At 40.7% G+C, this 19,308-nt stretch overlaps 1 protein-coding gene and 2 long non-coding RNA genes across 3 annotated transcripts; 1 reads left to right on the forward strand and 2 right to left on the reverse strand.

Annotated features, from left to right (window-relative positions):
• The first annotated feature begins 1,354 nt into the window (after positions 1 to 1,354).
• Positions 1,355 to 2,888, forward strand: LOC119917830. Its single transcript, XR_005447340.1, has 2 exons — positions 1,355 to 1,387; positions 2,728 to 2,888. It is a non-coding gene; the product is annotated as an uncharacterized LOC119917830 (long non-coding RNA).
• Positions 2,889 to 9,212: 6,324 nt separating this feature from the next.
• LOC119917828 (RING finger protein 223-like) lies at positions 9,213 to 12,842 on the reverse strand. The gene is made up of 2 exons (XM_038738250.1): positions 12,481 to 12,842; positions 9,213 to 11,583 (listed from the first exon to the last, which is right to left on the reverse strand). Exons 1-2 carry the CDS (start codon positions 12,711 to 12,713, stop codon positions 11,346 to 11,348), a joined length of 471 nt encoding a protein of 156 aa, XP_038594178.1. The 5' UTR covers positions 12,714 to 12,842; the 3' UTR covers positions 9,213 to 11,345.
• Positions 12,843 to 12,856: 14 nt separating this feature from the next.
• On the reverse strand, positions 12,857 to 18,196 carry LOC119917829. Its single transcript, XR_005447339.1, has 3 exons — positions 17,288 to 18,196; positions 17,046 to 17,209; positions 12,857 to 13,401 (listed from the first exon to the last, which is right to left on the reverse strand). It is a non-coding gene; the product is annotated as an uncharacterized LOC119917829 (long non-coding RNA).
• Positions 18,197 to 19,308: the final 1,112 nt, after the last annotated feature.

Raw genomic sequence — 19,308 nt, forward strand, 5'->3', positions numbered from 1 at the left:
TTTTGGTTGAATTTGCCATTTTGAAACCAATGGGTCACCAATGTGGCCAAGACAACATTTACCCGTTATATTTACCTAGTCCACTCCAGCATGAGCTTTGCAACTTAAAGCTAATTGTTGTATGTAGACCAGTGGCAGCAACCTGAATGTAATGTTGGATAACGTCAACAGGATAAAACATGCTGGCATAGGTGTCATTTACAGTGGGGACGCTGGGGACATTTCATTTGAAATGGACGATTTTGTCACTTTTGAAGGCATTTGCTAAAATATTCTGAAAAATAGCTTGCTATAAGAAGATTTTCTTTTTGGCCAAGTTTTCCGTTCTCTTCCTAACTGCATTATATTCTGTTATATTTTTATATTTTAAATTGTCACCTGCCACCTGAATTTTGAATTACGTAACACAACAGGAGTGTTCAATGCACCTGTGTTTCCTATTGAAATAAACTGAAGGCACTCCTGGTGTTCTCTTTCCTCTGCAGGAGGCGCCCGAGTCTCAGGGGAAGATACGGAGGCTGCAGGAGATCCTGAAGAGTCCCATCCCCCAGTCAACAGGGTTTGACCTCAAAGACTCCACTGAGAAGAGCAGTGGAGAACAGAAACCGCAGACTTCTGACCCCAAACCAGCCAGGTACTGGAATCACTCTCCACTGGGGGTTTCTGTTTTATGACTGGTGTCAACAGCAGTGTAAACACACATTTCCTGTTTAGAAAAACCAGAACACACCGCAGCTATTTCATCACAGCAGCAAAGTAGGCTGGACTAGAGTCCTGCTGAGGTTTGAGTCCCACCAGAACCAGATTAGCTGTTGACTGATTTCATCAAAAGATTCTAACAATACATTCCTATCTAAACACAGTGAAATTAATTATCCCGTGGCCCTGCTATCTCTTCACATATTTCTAATATATTTAGAAAAAAATCAGTTTGAAGTAGTTTTATATCAACATCTTTATTTTTCTTTTTCATGTTAATAAAGAAGAGAGAATAAATGAGAACAGAGGGATAGGAGTAAAGAAAAGTGATATTAGTTACATTGTGTGAGCTTATCTCAAGCTAAATGTAAAGTCTGTACATGTTAACTGTTAACTGCAGCCGTCAGATAAATGTAGTGGAGAAAAAACAAACAAACTCTCACAAAGGAAACAACTCAAGTAAGTATGAAAACTCCCTCATCCCTGAGCCAAGACAGTCTGCTCCTGCTCCCCTCATCCTGTCTCTCCTCCACAGAGCAGAGACCGTGAACGCAGCCACAGATCCATTGTTCCTGATGGCCCGCTACAGGCCAGGCGACCTCGGCCTCGTACCTCGACCCACATGGAAACACAAACCAGCCATCTACAGGACGCGTCCATCCACCAGCACCCAGCTGCCTCTCAACAGGTTTTTGTGAATTGGAAACTCCAGTGCATTGCCTGCAAGGGGCAGTGTTGGGTCACATCATTTTTTCCAGTGTAATCGATAGTATGATCAGTCAATCTGCCTCTGCCTGATCTGCTCTCATAGGGATTTATTGTTGTCCTCATGCACAAGGCATGTTTACAGTCTTTGCTCAGTGGACGCATTTCTGTTTTTAGAGCCAACAAGGACACTGAACACCAGATTTAATTGGTGTCCTGATGCTTCAAGAGAGGAGACTGATTCATGTCTGTGTTTGAAGTTGAAAAAGGATGCACTCAGAAATCATAGCTCCACTGTGGTAAAATGGGAAGAAGTCACTTACTTTCCTGCTTACAATCATTATTTTCATACAGTGGATAGAAAAAGTCTACACACCCCTATTAAAATGCCAGGTTCTTATGATGTAAAATAATGAGACAAAGAAATCATGTCAGAACTTTTTCCACCTATAATATGAACAATTCAATAGAAAACAAACTGAAATCTTCGAGGGGGAAAACTGAAAAATAAAAACCTTACAATAACCTGGTTAGGGACACTTGAAGGAACTGAGAAATGTCAGGATTAGGATCTGTAAAAACAACAACAGGCACCCGGATCCCACATACACATCAAAATGAGTAAACACCCACACTAAAACAGAGTCTCTCGATCACAGAAGTTAGTTGATGCTTGTTAAACTTCTTAGGAGTAGAAACCCACAGGTTTGTTCACACCATGACTGTCAGACTGCATCAATACTGCACCTGCCCCCATGTGACCGGCATCCACCTGCAGACTGAACGACTTTGCAACAAGGAGCGGCACGCACCGGAGCACTACAGAGAAGTTCTTTGGCCTTCTGAAAAGCTGCTGACAGACAGGAGACCACACAAATTTAAATTGCCTTCAACAAATCAGTGAGGGGAGCAACAACAGAAGAAAGTTCTGACAAGACTGCAGTAGTAAGCCAGCATCCCCAAGAACCTCATTAGTCTATTTTAGTTGTTGGGGGGGGGGGGGCTGCTCTACCACCTGCACTCTCAACGTCTACCAGTGACTGACTGGAAGAAACCACAAGTGTTTGCAGGCGCCACAGGCTTAACTAACCCTGATGCAGATACATCTGTTATACTTGGGGCAACCACATGAGAAGGAAGGCTTCCAAATGAGTTGTTCTGTAATGCTGGATGTACAAATAAGGTGCTGTATCAAGTTAAAGTGGCCAAAACACAATATATCATTTAATAATCAATCAATAAAATATATCACAACTGTTTTTATTTTTTTGTTTTACATAATCTGTTCTTTGTATAAATACTGTTATTCTGTCCGTCCCTCAGGAAACTCAGTCAGAAGAGAGCCAGCTTTGCCAACCCATCTGATTCAGTTCCACATTCTGACCTGTCTGATCTGGCTCCTTGGCAGGCTCAACAGTAAGAAAGACGAATGTTTTCCATCCCACTGCCACGTTTCAAAATAAAGGTTTAGTCACTTTGATCCTGCTTCTGTTCTGACTGCTGATCTTTCTGAACATTTACACATTGCAAAGTATTTTTTGTTTTCACAAATATGAGGTTTATTCTGTTGACTGTGTCAGAAAATTGTGAAAAAGGTTCCCAGAGCTCAAACTGACATCCTCAAATATCTTGTTTCATCCAGAATCCAAAAATATTTAATTTACAGGAATAAAAGGAAAGCAGGAAATTCTCACATTTCAGACCCTTGTTCTTGATAAATGACAAACAATTAATCTGTTGTCAGAATTGATGTTGAATTATTTTATTCATTTTGTAAAGTACTAGGTTCAGCCCCCCTACATAATAATACAGATGAGTTTACAAATATGATAAATAATGGAATTTCTAGACAACACCTAGTAGGAGTGAAAAGTTATGCAATTCATGTCAAGTCACGCCAATTTTTGTTATTAACCCAAATATCCAAATGGGCATTCCTTTCAGTGTAGGACACCCTTTAAGATGTCTATGAAGATTCTCAGTCATCCAGGTCATAGTTATCCAAGAAGGTTAAAGTCAAGGGCAACTGGACTTGGTTGAAGATACTGGAAGATGTTTTGTCCCTCATCCAAAGGACTTCTTCAGTTCTGACTGACTGGCAGGGAAACTCAGCTATTTAACCTCAGTGGGGTCGTTGGCCCGGATCGTCGATTTGAGGACCATATGATCATTGAATATATGTTAAACCATATCTTCTCACTGCTACTGTAAACTCATTACAAAGACACTGAACACATTACAGGCACACCAAAATAAAATGTGATTATCTCAGCAGTGTTTCCAAAGTGTTGGGGAAAGCTGAAACCAAAGGTCAGACTGCTCAACCACGATGGCCTTCTTACTTTGAACTGTCGCCACCATTTAGAATTCAATGAGCTTCACAGCGAGGTCAGGTGGAGTTCTGGGTCAACAGAGGACAACAGGAGAGGTCTGAAAACACAGAGGGAACACAGGGGAAAACAAAGCATCTGCAGCCTTCAGCCTCGGACATGATGGAGCTCTATCTAATATCTTTAATATTTGTAATGTAATCATATGAGAACGTGTGTGCATTTAGGGATTTTGAATCTTGAGTAGCTAAAATTGAGTTTCAGCGGTTGTACTGAAGTATTCAGTCATAAACCAAAGTATTGGACTAATTAAAATGTGGACCTGATGATAGTGCTGGTGAAAAGTCAGAGGATCACCAAAGTTACTACAATTCATCCTGAGGGGAATATGAACCACATTTAATGTGAAACCATCCAACAGTTGAGATATTACAGTCTGGACTGGAAGTGTTGGACTGACTGACTGACTGACAGACTGACAGTCTTTAGAGCGATGCCGCCAGCATGGCTTATGTGTGTTTCCCTTCTTCTGTTTTTCTTAAATTTAGCTGTGGGAACTTTATCCAGCCAGCTCCATTTCCCACTCTGCACGCGCCCCAACCAACCAGCAAGGAAATGATCCCTCACTGGCTTCCCACTGTGAACACAAATAACCATGTTCTCTGAAAACCACATTACAGCCAGAGGTTTGGCCACTGGGAGTTAAAGTCTGGGTTTCTGGTGGTGGGTGGGAACATTCCCCCACACTTCTTTGGTACCCTAAAACCCATCAGCTCTGACTGTGAAACAGAGTTTATTGTGAAGATTCGTAGGTGACGGAGTACACGGACGGTCAGTGCCTGGTGACTGGACTAAATGGGAAAACACAGAAGATAGTCAGCTGGTGTGTGCACATGCGTGTGTTGAAGGTTGTGCTGATGTACATAATGCGTAACAGCCCTCAGCAGGTTTTAGCGAAACAGGAAGTTGAAGCCTGGCTGGAATGTCCAGCTCACAAACAGTCATGTGGCTCTGATACATTTGTGGAGTTTACCACTTTTTCTGCAGAAAATCCGTTATAATTACATGAGGTCTGAGGTCTACACATACACACATACATACATACACACACACGGTGTTTAATATTTCATTTAAAACTTTTAGGGTGCAAAATATTTAACAGGTAGAAGACAGGGCTCAACCAAGTCAAGTTTTTAATGTCTCTTGTCATACTTTTATTCAAATGACTGTCTAATGTGATAAGATAATTATGAATCCACAGAGAAGTATCACCAACTCTGCAGCTCTAAGGAGCTTTTAGCCTCTTTTAGCTCCTAGTTTTGGTTTTATGGCACTTTTCCTGTCTCAGTCTCAAGTGTTTGCAGCATTGATAAACCCAAAGTACAGGACCTGCTCAGCAGACACACCGTTAGAGACTAGCTGGTGAACACAGAGAGAGGCAGATCATTTTCAGGAGCTGGTGGAGACCAAACCAGACTTAAGAGTGAATGTTGGACTGTTTCATCAGGTGGACACAAACATGTCTCCATCATCTTGCTCTGTGTTTTGATATCCAAAAACAAGTTATAAAGTGCTTCTTTAACAAGTGTAAAGACAATAATACAAAAACAATACAAGATAATAGCAAGAAAACATTGAAAAGACTAAAATACACGTTTAAGATAAATATAAAAAAGGGATAAAATAAAGTCAAATAAGATCGGGAAATCCATCTCAGCTTATGAAGCGTTATTACGGCTGTGTCAGTCAGTTTTGATGTTTGTCTGCCCTCTAGTGGCTGGACAGGTGGAATTTTAAACCCCCAAGTCATCACATCTGTGAAATTGAGCTTAAAAGGCCTTGAAAACCTTTTTTCCAATCAGTGTCTGATAGGTGTGTGATGAAATCTTGTGCCACGAGTTTTATCAGAGCTGCTGAAGTTAACATGTGGATCTGTGGTGAGATTTCCGCTGATCACAAGTGTTTCAGTCACTTTCGGCTTCACATGCAGTCCCAAACTGCGTCGGTCAAACGGTCTGAAGGGGATAACATTACTCCCAGCGTATTAATAACGTAATGCACAGCAGAGTATGGGGCAGGTAGACTTCTCATTATATCTCTAAATATTATGACTTTTTTCTGGACATGTCAGAGAACAGATGACCGTGAGAGATTCTGAATGTGCAGAAAGTTTTGATCATGACCAGAAATTCTGCTGAAAGACAGGAGCTATTAAAGTCCAGGAGTTTAACTGAATAAAAATTTAATAATTTATCATTAAAGGTGTCACATTTAAAGAGATTACTTCCCAAAACAAAGACACAGAAGAGGAGGGAAGTCTAAATCATGACTCAGCGTGGAAGATATTACATGAGGAAAGTTGATCTACAGGAGAAAAATTGGATTCCACACGAATACAAAATCCTCTGCCAATGTTAACATTATTTTTTTCTTTTGTCTAAACTCTTCTCACTGGTCTGTATGGGCTCATTTAGAAACACATGATGTCACATACTCCTGTGCACCAATCAGGATTTAGCACCATATTTAATCAAAGTCCGATGACAGTGGGCAGGTTGTCAAATCACCCCCACCTCCTGCTGATGATTGGATTTAAGAAAAGAGAAATCAGTCGTTTGGTGCAGTGACGTCTAGATGGACTACAGACTTGATAAAGTCCTAACAAGGGCAGGGTTTTTTTCTTATGTGGATCTTTAATCAGCTGCATCAGAACTTTCCTGTCTGAGAGCTAATCAGCTGACTGACCATCCAATAATGGAGTGTCAGACTCCAGGACTATACGTGCCCCCGCAGAGGAAGGAATCCTGGGAAACTGGCAAAGCATCATGTGGATGTTCTCCCCTGCTTCAACAACCAGCCTTCTATCACACAAAACATGTGTGTGTGGTCTGGACAGATAAATGAATGAGGTCAACAAACTAGAGAAACCTTCCTCTGTCCTCTCTTTCCCTCATTTATCAAAAACTCATCTCTACTCGGGTTGTTCTAGCAAGTACAGTGGGGTGGGGGGTGGGGGGGGCAGCTGTTTATTTTGGTGTTTTAAATGTAACCAGGAGGAGAGTTTGTCAGTGAGCCCACCCAGCACTGGATGATGTGCATCACTACATGAATAATTTTGGTCTGGGTGTACATACCTTTAAAGGGGGTAGACGTCACATGACACACTGAGCTTTTCTGAGACTTCAGGTTAGATGTTTGCAGGATGTGAACTCTCAAAGTGGGTGGGATTCAAGCAGCGGTTCACATGGCTGGTCTCCACGAAAACACGTTTGTTAAATTGCTCAGTGTGTTGTTAAGGTGTGTCTACTGCCATCATACACAAAGGAACCCATTTAACACACCCACGCACACACACCGGCGCTGTGTCATAAAGGATGTACAGGAGATATCACAGCAGGGTCAGCACTGAGTGGAAATTGTTCAAACTGTCAGCTCTGAGAAGAGAGGATTGTTGTTGAACGGTCTTCATTGGTATTTAAAAAAATAAATAATAACCAGGAAGTTGTTCCTGGAAAGTTCACATTTGCCAATGTTATTTCTTGATTTCTTTAAGCAGCACAAATGCATTCCTGTTCACCTCTGATGTACTAAGACAGAGGCAAACGTTTCAGGGGTGAAGATCTTGAACTATCAGCTCATGAAACCAAAACTATCCTCAGGGTGTTTTTTTGTGAATTTGGTGGGACCCCATGAAGCTGCAGCTAATGCAGATGCGTGTGTGACTCATCAGCAACAAACACTCATCTCAAAAAATACAACTGTAACAAAGAAAAAGTTACAATTTTGTTTAACAAGCCTTTCTAGTCTTGTTGAGCACTCAAAGCGCTTTTACACACATTCATTCACAGCCTAAGTGCTCAAACAGAAACTAACACTTGTACACATTCATACACTGGCGGAACAGCCACCAGGGGCAATTCGACATGCAGCCTGGAGGAGCCGGGGATTGAACTGCCAACCTTCTGATTAACTCTTTATTCTTACAATTTGGAATTTGCCGGCACGCCTTTGCTACTATTCCTCTAGCACAAACACATGCTTCTGTCTGCGTTTAGCTAGACAAGTGTTTGTAAAGAAAAAAAAAAAAAAAAGTTTATTATTTAAGCTGGAGGATCCACCTCAGTCGATGCAATTTGCCTCCCAGAATCTCTAAGTTACAATGAAATGGTGAGTGTAAAGTAGGCATGACCCATAGAGCCACATCTATGGGAAATCCAGCAGGTTGAAATAAACAGAAATTATTCTGTAAAGAGCAACTTGCAGGTTTTTTAACAAATGTACAAAAGTTAATGCAGGATTAAATATACTTTACAAGACATTAGGGCACAAATATAGAGGAAAAGTGGCTGTTTTGAGTAAAGCTATTTTTCTTCTCCATTTTTTCCCCCAACATTGTGTCATCTCGTGTCAGAGAGTAAGCGTGAGCATGTCAGCATTTTTATCAGAAAGAAATTTTAGGCCGTATGAATAAGTCACTAAACTGGAACTTGCAGGTGTACTTTGCAACATGCTGTTGACTTTTTTCCTTAGAAACTGGGAATAAAGGAACCACTAAGATTTCTATTTTTCCAGTTCAGCAACCATATCACTGATACTGAGGAAAGAATTTAAAAATAAGTAAGTCTAGTTGCACTTTTGACTTCACAGATGATTCACCGGTTTATTAATGAGCAATGTCCTGTCAAGTAAACTAGTAAAATAAACTAAGTGGCATCTGACTCATGACAGTGAACATACGAGAGCAGAGAGCATTCCTAACAAAGGAAGAAGTTTGTTGCTTTTTAAATTTAGTTCTTGTGCTAAACATTTTATCGTTATTTAAAGGAAAACAAACTTCTCCGCTCAGCTCGTTTCCATCAGAGCGCCCTGGTCAGTTTTTCACTCATGTGGAAAGCAACTGGCTGCATAGACTGCTATCCGTGTTGCATCTGTATACATGATCTGTGAACATTCCCACACCTTTCACATACAACTGATTGTTCTTATTAGTTTGCTGTGTAATTCTTAATTGTGGCTGTCATATCCAGGTTCCCTGCACATTTACTTTTATTTATCCAAAACAAAATAATTTTTTTTCCTATTACAATTATTTGATTTATTTATCCTAATCCTGTGCTGATTTGAAGGCCCTTTGTCCAATTTGTCAGTTGACGCTCTTAATGTACACATTGCACAAATCTATTACCCACCAGCAGAGGGACAAATTAGTGTAGAATATATGTTGGCACAGACAGATCGGTCAGCACCAGCATTTGGTTTGAAAAAGTCTGGACACAGCACTAAAGACTACAAACCTACAGAACTGTAAGAGTCTATACAGAATATACAGCTGGAGACACATTTTACTTTATAAATGTGAAAGCAACTTCAATTCTAGATTTTCCTGTAACATTTTCCTTTCAAAACCGATCAGTTCAACCCTTGTACTTTCTCCTGCTTAGTAAAAATGACACTATAATTCAAAAAGAAATTTATTCAAGTATAACTCAGGGCAAACATGGCAACAGTGCAAGCTTTGCTAAAACAGTTATAAAAAAAATATATATATAAAATTATTTATTTTATATTGAGCATAAAAACTGTACACAACAGGAAAAAAAACCCATTAAAATGTATTTTTCCCCTCTCAGTCCCTAACCATCACATACATATCTGTAAGTTAAGTAACTTTTAAAATCCATATGTAGGAATTTCTGGGACAGCACAGTGAAGGTAGTTACTCATTTCAGGTCGAGTTTGATTTGCAAGTTTGCAATTCTCTCATTTTCAGCTGAGCACATTAAGAAATGTACGATTTTAAATATAACATGCGTCGCCATGGTCTTAGTTATGTTTTAACTGACCAATCAAGTTTATAATTGGACAGGATTCTGTTCTGTGCTTAAACCAGTGCAGCACTGGACAACTGTCCCACAACTCCCAGCCTCCAGCAGGGTGTAACAGACCAGCTGGCAGGCTGAACTCTTAAGTCACAAATTATTCCCTAAACTTTCACAATTTAAGAGCTTATTTCAGGTACATGACTCCCTATTGATGATTTCAACCACAGACAATAAAAAAGGGTCAATTCAACAACTACCAAAAGAAAAAAAACAAAACAAACAAATACATGCAGATAGTTTTGGTTTTATTCGTCCAGGTTTTCAGATGTGTGTCAGACCTCTGCCTCCACCATCGATACGATGCAGGATAATTTAATTTGTTTGGGGTTGGTCACAGTATTGAAAAACTAGATTTAGCCACAGGAATAAGATGCCATTTCTGGGAAGATGTGATGTTTTTAACACCAAACAAGTCTATTTATCTCCATTGTTAATAAAAATAAAACCAAAGCCATCTGCATTTAGTGGAAACGTTCCTTTTGTAATTTGGCTGAACTAATCCTTGTGATCAGTTACATCGTCTTTGTAACAAAGCCACCTCCACATAATGTTTCAGCATCTATGAAAATCCACTGACCTCTGCTCAGCTGGCTGCGGCAGATCTGTAACTCAAGTCATTTGCATGGCTTTGGTTTACAACGTTTGGTTAAGGCCGGGGGCAGAGCTGCAGCTCCAACAACAGGAAATAGACTAACATAAACAAGCAGGTAAAGACATAATACACACACACACACACACACACACACACACACACGCATGTAAACATTCAGTGGCTGGGTTCTTTTTAAAGTGCTGAAAGCTGCCAGAACAAGTACAAACAGGGGAATATGAAGGAGAAGGCGCCACCTGGTGACAAGTTTACATAATGTCATGTTTGGAGTGAGGGGGAACAAAACTACAGGCAGGTCACAGGCCTTATTCCAGGTCAGTGACAGTAGATTCATGTTTCAGTTGATCTGCAGCTGCACCTTGGCCTGTTGTTCATATAATAAACCTCAATCTATTTTTTGTAAAGCATCACTTATCTTCTTTGCCATCAAGTGAACTTCAGCATCTTGTATTACCAGCCTGCCATTTGTAACCTGACATTCAAAACCTTGAGGAGTGGTTTATGTTTTTTCCCCTCAAACCTGAGGTGATTAACTGCAGCTCTGCTGTCCTGTGAGGCAGATTAAAGTTCACTCCTCCTCTGTTACCTGACCGCCATTTTGTGACTTGAGCCAATAAAACTGAGCAGGAAGTTCCACCTGAAAACGGATAGCTAATCATTTAAAGATTTTGGCACAAGTACTGCAGATTCAAGTCCACTGCTTCTCAGTTTCCCCGACACTTTCCCACCGCCGCTCTTACATGATTGTCATTGCGTACTTTAATTTTGAGGAATGAACCTAAAATAAGCAAGAAGCCTGACCGAATCTACGTCATTATCTGAAATGTTTGCACAAGTTAAATGTTATGAAGCAGATGAAAGCCCACTGCTCAGGTGTGGGTGTTTTGTTAAGTGCAGCTCCTCCTCTGTGTCTTGGCTTTGGATGCATCAGCGAGTTAAATGCCGCTTGTTGCACAGCAGCCTGGAAACGATGGGTTTTATTGCACATCTGGATCAGTTTTCATCTTTTAAACAGATGTTGCTCATTAACTGGATTCAGACAAAACTGGAATTTCACTGTTCGATGCGTTTTTCCATCAGAGAAATAAAAAGCAGGAGGAAGACAGGATGTGATGTCACTCACGGATGTTTGTAGGTGAGGAGGAAGATGATGATGCCCATCAGCAGCACCATCATCAATACCACAGACATCAGGAGGAAGGCTCGGCACGCCGGCCGGCCAGTCAGTCTGAATAGAGCTCCGCCCACGCCGCTCGCCTCAGCGCGACCCCCAGCGGGCGGGCTGGGAAGCCCCACGTCTAGAGATCGGTTCACTGACCTCAGAGATGCCAGCGACCTCTGACGACCTTCAGCTGACCTTAATGAGAAACAGACTGTTATTGATCAAAATTAAGCTGTGAATTCAGTGCTTCATTAAATCCTGTTCTTTGAAGGACAATTGTGATTCTTCTTAGCCCATTTAAAAATTGAGTACTGACGAGCCTGCACCCTGATCTTTTGACCTGCAGTGTCTCAGCAGGATTTATTTCTATGCGATTATTTCTGTGTAGTAAACAAATGATTCTTGCCAGTCGGGGTCCCCCCCCCCCCCAATTTCTTTGCAATACTGAGAGAAGTTTTCACTTATTATGCAGCCCATCATTAAGTCTTCATTTAAACTGTGGACAGTTGCTGCACTGAGCAGTCATCTTCTCACATTTCCAATATGGTGAAACTGCAACACTTAAGATCAGTGCAGAAAACTTTTGGCTTTTTTCTGTAACAGCATTTATCCAGATGTGTTAATTACTACAGACACTTTTATAATAATAAAAATAAAAAAAAAAAAAAAAGGGTACACCCAACTTGTTTTATGGTATCGATATCATCCCTTCAGTGTGGTACATCTTGCACTAGATCTGAACGGCAGGCTGGACAGAGGGGAAAACTGACCAAGGGAACTCAATTAATCTGATTCATGTGGGAACATACGAGCAGTACTCTGAAGCTGGCAACGTTCTAATATTTAGCTCCTCAAATTTTGTCCAGATGGTGAAATATAGGAAGATTGACATGAAGACGTGAGAATTTGACAAAGCCGTTTTACCCCCGATCAACTGTCGAGCCTCAATTTGTGTTTTTGCAGTTTTGTAATTACTCCTATATTGTTGGGGATATTAAGTTGAAAATTAAATACATTTATGCGCATGACAGAAGACATTTTAGAACCACTGCCATAGAAGACATTCCTGATAGGTTACTCCAGCAACCTGACCTTTTGACCTGCAGCTTCCCTTTGTTGCGGATGAAGCGGATGCTGTAGACTCTCTGCATGGCGGCCGGCAGGTAAGACAGCACGTCTGAGTCCGTGGCCAGTCTGGGCAGCCCGAGGGCAGGCAGCGGTGTGAGTCCACGGCACAGCGGGCACTGGATGGTGTTGGGGTGAGCCGACTTGACGTTGATGCGTGCCAGGCACTCCAGGCAGAACGTATGCTTGCACTGAAGCATCTTGGGACAGCGGAAGATGTTGTTGAACTGGCTGAAGCAGATGGCGCACTCCAGGTCTGGGCAGGACTCCTCAGAGCACTGAGACTGGAGGGGGGACGGGCGGAGGTCTGGTGACGGGATGACGACAGAGACCTGCTGGAGGGGGTGTGGCGGGGGCAGGGTAAGGGTTTGGTGTAGCAGACACTGCAGAGGGAGGGTTAGCTGGAGATGAGACTGAAGCTAAGCTGGACTGAGGCCTGGAACCGAGGCTGAAGCCTGGACCTGAGCCTGGGAGTGGCGTGTTTGATGACCGAACCATGCTTTGACCTCCATCTTGGTCTGAGGGGGCCGGATAGGGAGGGGAGTATTGGCTCAAAACTGTCACAGAGCTATGACCCGTCTGGATGATTGGAGGAGACGGTAAGACGGCTGATGAAGATGGATTATGGGAATTGTCGTAAGGGTCAGGGGGTTAAAAACGAGATGGATTTGGTAAAGAGCCCGAGGCATCATCACGTGGGTGAGAGTTCAAGTTTGTGTTTCTGTAGGGATTCATGACTGCTGGACAGATGATGGAGTGATGTAGTGAAAGAACAGAGTGAAGCTCCAAGGAGATGAAGAGATGGATATCTTCAGCAGTCAGCAGGCATCAGACACATGGAGGAGGGAGGGACGGTGAAGACAGCCTCAGTCTAAAGTAAAACTCAATCTATAGAGAAAAAGATTTCAATACACTGCAAACAAACATGATTAATGGAAACTAATAGTGGCATTAGTATTATAATATGGCCAAAGTATGTGCCTGCCACCCACTCTGTTTTTCCCGATTTTGTCTAGCTCATATTTAGTTCCAGTGAATTTAAATCCTAATGCTGCAGCGTACAACAACAATATGTGTGTCAACAGTTTGTCCCTTTCCGGTTTCACCATCACAGTGGCCTTTTGCACAAAGCAGCTCCATAAAGAACCACTTTTCCTGATTTAGTGACTCTGGGAGCAAATTCAGCATTTGGAGGAAAAGACTGAAACTGAAGAGCGGAGTGTGATGGAGTCCAACATTTATGAACACGGTTCTGGAGTGACACATTGAGCCATCACACTGCTGCAATATTGGGTGTCCACATATTTTTGGCTATATAGTGCATCCTTCCCTTGGCTCGGTCTGGATTAAGTTCTGTTTTATCACTGTAAATATAATATTATGGGTGGCGTTAGTAAGAACAACATTACTCATCTGGTCAAGCTTAAACCACTGCCAACACAGTGTCAATCAGGCTGCTGATTCAGAGAAAAACCACCCTAAAAAAACTTGTGCAATTCTCCAAAAAAATACAATGCTGCCTTCCAAAAGATTTTGAAAGATGAACTCTTGACTTCTTGTTATTTAAGCAGGTGAAGTGCACAGTTTAAACATCTGGTACTTTAACACTGCAAATGTACTTGTCATGTTTAAAGTGTGCGTCTCACTGACAGTCTACTCAGCGGAACAAAAATAACTGACATGTTGTGGGGAAAGGATCATATGAAAGACATCAACCTTTTCCCAGTCACCATGGGCTTGTAACTTTACAACCCCAAGTAGTTTGTCCATAAATACATTTTAAAGTCAAGTAGAGACACCAAACAGATCAGGCTAAATTTTGGAAGTGTATAAAATGACATCTGGAATAGTATTTATTTTTACCTTTTCAAAAGCTTAAAAGAAACCTAATGGAGAATCTATTAAAAAGACGCACCTACCTCCAGTTATGGAGAGCTGTAATCGTTCCTAACACATTAGCTCTCTGTACTAAACTGCTCAGGATCACGTTTCCTCCGGTTTGTGTAACTTTAGGTGAAACTGGATGCTGGTCTGTGTCCGAGTTACTCTGTACCACACAACTGGATTCATGTTCCAGTGTAGCGGGTGTCAACAGGACAGAAATTTGCATCGTCTGTTTATTTAAATAAAAGTAAAATAACATGCAAAATAAGTTTGCCTTCTGTTGAGAACTCCAGCAGTAATCACCTCTACTCCACAATACAACCACAATCAAAGATCTACTGTAGTTGTTCCCATCTATCACACTGTGCGTCTTCAATCTGTCTTAACAGACATTTCCCAATTTTACATTTATCTGTGTGCCATTCATAGTTCTGAAAGTTAAAAAGGAAAGTCACTATATCAGACTCAGCTGCGCTTGGCACTCCATGCATTCAATTAACATAGCAGCACAAACTGAATACCAGAGTTGAATCAGCTCTCACACAGTTGAATATTTTAATCTTGACCCAGCCAGCCACCCATTAGGTTCTGCTCGAGGTTTCTACCTGTTAAAGTAAAGTCTAGACACTAATTTGAGTCTTTACTTAAACTGGTTCAGTCTACATCTGTTTTTTAGTGTAACAGATTTGCATTAAGACATTCACAAAAATACCAGTTCAACAAATGCCAAATACTTTAAGGAGACTAATGGTGAACTGATAGATAAAGCTTTACAACATGCCAATTTGTTACCACATACAGGAGTCTTTGTGCAACCATTCATACGCAGAATATCACTCCAACACACTCCGTAAAACACATCGTAGGCTACGCAGACCATACCTGTGTTTGAGGCGTTCTCCTCAAATAGTTATAAAATCCCCAAGTATACTGTTTTTGTGCAGAAATTTTGAAACTTTCAGATGAACTCCGCTCATAGCAGAAAGAGTCAAAGGAATATCTGAAGCACAAATTGCCAATAATTCTGTGCCTGCTCAAACATTTAGAAGAGTCAAAAATCAAGGATTTGGATTATTTTGATTGTCAGAATTTGTAAAAATATAAACGCAGAAGCAAAATATTGGCTACTTTACGCCAATTCTGACATGTCATTAAATACTACACATTTTCTAGTGGCCTTTTATTGTGGCCAGCCTAAGGCCCCATGCTGTCTGATCAGCATCTTGATATGCCACACCTGTGAGGTGGATGGATTATCTCAGCAAAGAAGAAGTGCTCACTATCAGATTTTGACAGAGAGAAATAGGCCTTTTGCAGTCTTAGAGAAAGTCTTAGATATTTGAGTTCAGCTCATGAGTCGGGGCAAAAACAAAAGTCTTGTTTATAATTTTGTTCAGTGCATCTTAAAATCAGCATTTTGGTAAACTTCGGCAGAGGTGAAATTATCCTGTTCCTTTTCCACAGGTAAAGAGAGAATCCTTCTAAGCATGTGCAGATTAAGTGTCATCACTCTAGCTTGTTTCTTATTGGAGAAATTGACTGTTACAATTGCCCCCGCTCTCCCCTACCTAATGCTCAAAACCCATGTTGTGGATTTAACTTCTCATAGGATGCTGTTTGCAAGGTTTTACAAGAAAAGGTATGGCCATGTATGTAGTTGTGTCACTGCCGAGTTTGTGTGTGCTACTTAGGAGGTGTGTCTTGTGAGCACCCATTGTTTTTACCTTGTCTACGTTTCAAAGCCATCTCCACCAACATTTTCCCTGGAGAGCAAGGGGCCATTCTTAAAACTTAGATAGTAAAAATAATCACTTTGCGTTATACTTTGGTCAAGTAGTGTGTGTGTGTGTGTGTGTGTGTGTGTCAAAAAGCTACAATGACATGTAAACATGAGCATAAAACCTTAACTTCAGCAGGATAAACTGAAAGTCAACTTCACTTTGGAAGTTACAGCAAAGACAAAACTTCTCAAAACAAAATTGGCCTTTTGCCTTAGCACGTGACCCTCTGTCGTCATGGGAGGCCCTCAACAAACAGAATTACAAGCAGTTTTAAATTGGACTATATCTACTATAGTATCCAGGGTTTTTAGTTGAGGATGCATATTGGCATGTTGTAAAGTTGTTTATCATTTCACTATTAGGCTGTCTTCTGAAAGAAGTAGACATACCTGTGAAAAGTGATTTAAAGCAGGAATTGATTAAGCTAATTGCACCCAATTACAAAGAAAAAAAGACTGCTTATCCCTGCGAAAATTTAGCAACTTACAGTGTATATAATGTGATAGTAAATAGGTTACCTTATAGAAATAGATTTTAGTATGGAGAGCTCAATTCGGCACACATGCAACATCATGCTTAATCTATTCAATATTTAGTCTTTTATAATATCTCAACTGTATGTTTGTTTACGTGTAGCACCTTTATCTCTTGGCAATAAAACTGAGCAGAATAAAAAGGAGGAATTAGTGGCAGTGTGTGGCTACTTTCTCAATAGATTTGCGTTTTCGTCGACTTAGAGACCCTCTTGATTTGAAAAATATCTAATAAGCGAGTTATCTGCGTAAGTCCGTTTGTTCATGAACAGGGATCGAAACAGCAAGATTTACGAATGAAGTTTGGCGCGCAAGCTGAAAACACTGCTCTTACCGTTCAAGTCACTATCGCTGCTGACTGATGTCCTATCTGATCCCACACTGCATCATCATTAGGTCAGTTTCTCACATGGACCCTCCTGGAGTTTTGTGGTCGTCCTCTGAGCTCAACTTCTCTTTTCCCCTCTGCTTTGCCAGAGTGATTCAGCATTTGATTAGCTGAATAAAAACGAGGAAGCCGGTTAGTCAAATCACCTGTTGGCCGCGCACATTTCTGGCACTAGTAGGAGAACACACCTGAAGAAAGTGATGCTGATTACGGGAGAGCCGAGTGAAGCTCACCAGCGGCAATTCCAACTATTGTTCCCAGTCTTTTTATGTGTTTGTTAAAATAACCTTTATTGTTACATGATAACTGTTTTCTTTTATTTGTGTCATGCACACAAAGTGCCAAACCCTCGTGGATTTACTAGACAGCACAAAGCAGTTGCAGTCAAACAATTCATTACAAAATTGCAGGTTATTTTACAGCTTAGTCTTGAACAAAAAATTCTGCCTTCTCTCCCAAGCTCCGCAAATAAAATCTGATTACCTTAAAAGGTGCCCTTCCTGAAGCACTGCTCAGGTTTTTCATAATCACCTAGCTAATAAAAAATTCCATACAAATGAGGGACATTTTACTTAAAGAGGACTCCCCTTCCTTTAACTAAAGATATCATGCTGGTTGTTAAAGTTATCAAAACGGCCAAGGGCAATCTTAGATGGACCCCAAAACGTATAGGCTATTTGTGAACATGTCCAGAAAGTGTGCTAGCCCACGTTTTAGAGGTGGATTAGCCATTTGGACCTCATCCAACAACCTAGAATAGAAGTGAGGGGTAAAAAAAACGTGAACCTGAAAATTGATGTATCTTCTATTAAAGGCAAAATCTGCTAGGTCTTTTTAACCTAAATAGGCCCTATGTGTCCTTGTCCGCGACCCTGTACGCAGGATAAACATTTGACAATGGATGGATGTGTCCTTGAAGACCTTGAATTTCGCTCCCTTGTTGAAGTCAAGTATGGACCTGTTCAGACCTCCTCCAGCCCTTCAGCGCAGTAGATGGTCCTGCCCACTGAACACCTGCTGAAAACACCAAACTCAGGCCCACAGTCACAACACAACACCAAGCAGTCATTCCATCACTGAGCTACAGCTGCTGGTTGTTCAGCGGCTATGTCTCGCAGAAAGTGCTTTTATGGTTATGAAGGAAAGTTAAATATTTTCTAGTTCTTCTCCGATTTCCTCCAGCTGTAGGCCTATCTATCTGTATGTGCTTGAAAATCACATGATTGTGATGTTTTTGGATGGTGGCTTAGTTTACTTTTTAGTGTCAGAAAAAACATGTAAAGAATCTTACACAACCTAATATCAAGTACAAATGCAGTATAAGTACATAGCAAGTGTAATACATGAATCTTTTTTTTTTTTTTTTGAGTTGAGGGTCGGAGTTTTTTAAATTTTTGTTATAATTTTGGTCTGTAATAATATATTTTTATCATTGTAGGAATATTTCTCTGTGTACATGTTTTTGTTTGTATTATCAGTAATACTGATTTTCTTTATTTTTTTCTGAGATGATGTGGTTTGGTTTTTTGTTTTATACCGTTGTTCTTTTTTCTAAGAATACTTTCCTTCTTTACATCCAGGACTTTTAATAGTTTTTCATTAGGCCTATGTAGAGTGGTATTGATATTGACAAGATCTGAATACTTCTATCACTGTAAATTACTACTACATATGAACTAGGCCTACTTCAACCACTTTCACTTTTCAAACAAAATCCATTATTATTCCTTTGTGCTGTTAATCAGTACTGCAATCAGCCAAAACAGGGTTGTTTTCTCCTACAGTATGTTCTGAGAAATAAAAATAAGCCTACAGGAACCTCACACGGTAGCCTACTGTTCTGTAATTTAAATTACTGCTGTATTTGCAAATGTTTAAAAAGTCATAGATGGAAATCGTATGTTCCTCACCTGATTGTAAGATATAGGCTAAGCTTCTTTTACTCCTGCGTTTTGTATTTTGGTGGTTGGATGAACCTTCTCTTTACATTTAGATCAGAAATTGGGTCTTTCAGTCGGTGTTGAAGATCTTGTGACTGATGCTGTTTAGCCTACCCTTGTCACAAATGTATCCAAACACAAAAAAAACCTGCTTCAGCACAGGGCTGTCAGTCACAGCAGACCCTCAGACCCACAAACCACATCCTCCAAAAGAGATGAACCACTGATCTGAATCAACAACGCCGACAGTGTCCAAAAACATCTGAATA

The sequence above is a fragment of the Micropterus salmoides genome, unplaced genomic scaffold (assembly GCF_014851395.1).
Source record: "Micropterus salmoides isolate LMB-PRFRI ecotype aquatic unplaced genomic scaffold, ASM1485139v1 Ms_hic_scaffold_2259, whole genome shotgun sequence".
Classification (NCBI taxonomy): domain Eukaryota; kingdom Metazoa; phylum Chordata; class Actinopteri; order Centrarchiformes; family Centrarchidae; genus Micropterus; species Micropterus salmoides.

What these genes read in the sequence shown, in the direction of transcription:
- LOC119917828 (XM_038738250.1), bottom strand. Translation starts at nt 12,713, where the DNA reads ATGCTTCAGTGCAAGCATACGTTCTGCCTGGAGTGCCTGGCACGCATC. An exon ending in GGGAAGCTGCAGGTCAAAAG is followed by an intron (nt 11,584 to 12,480) that starts GTCAGGTTGCTG and finishes TTTCTCATTAAG; the next exon opens with GTCAGCTGAAGGTCGTCAGA.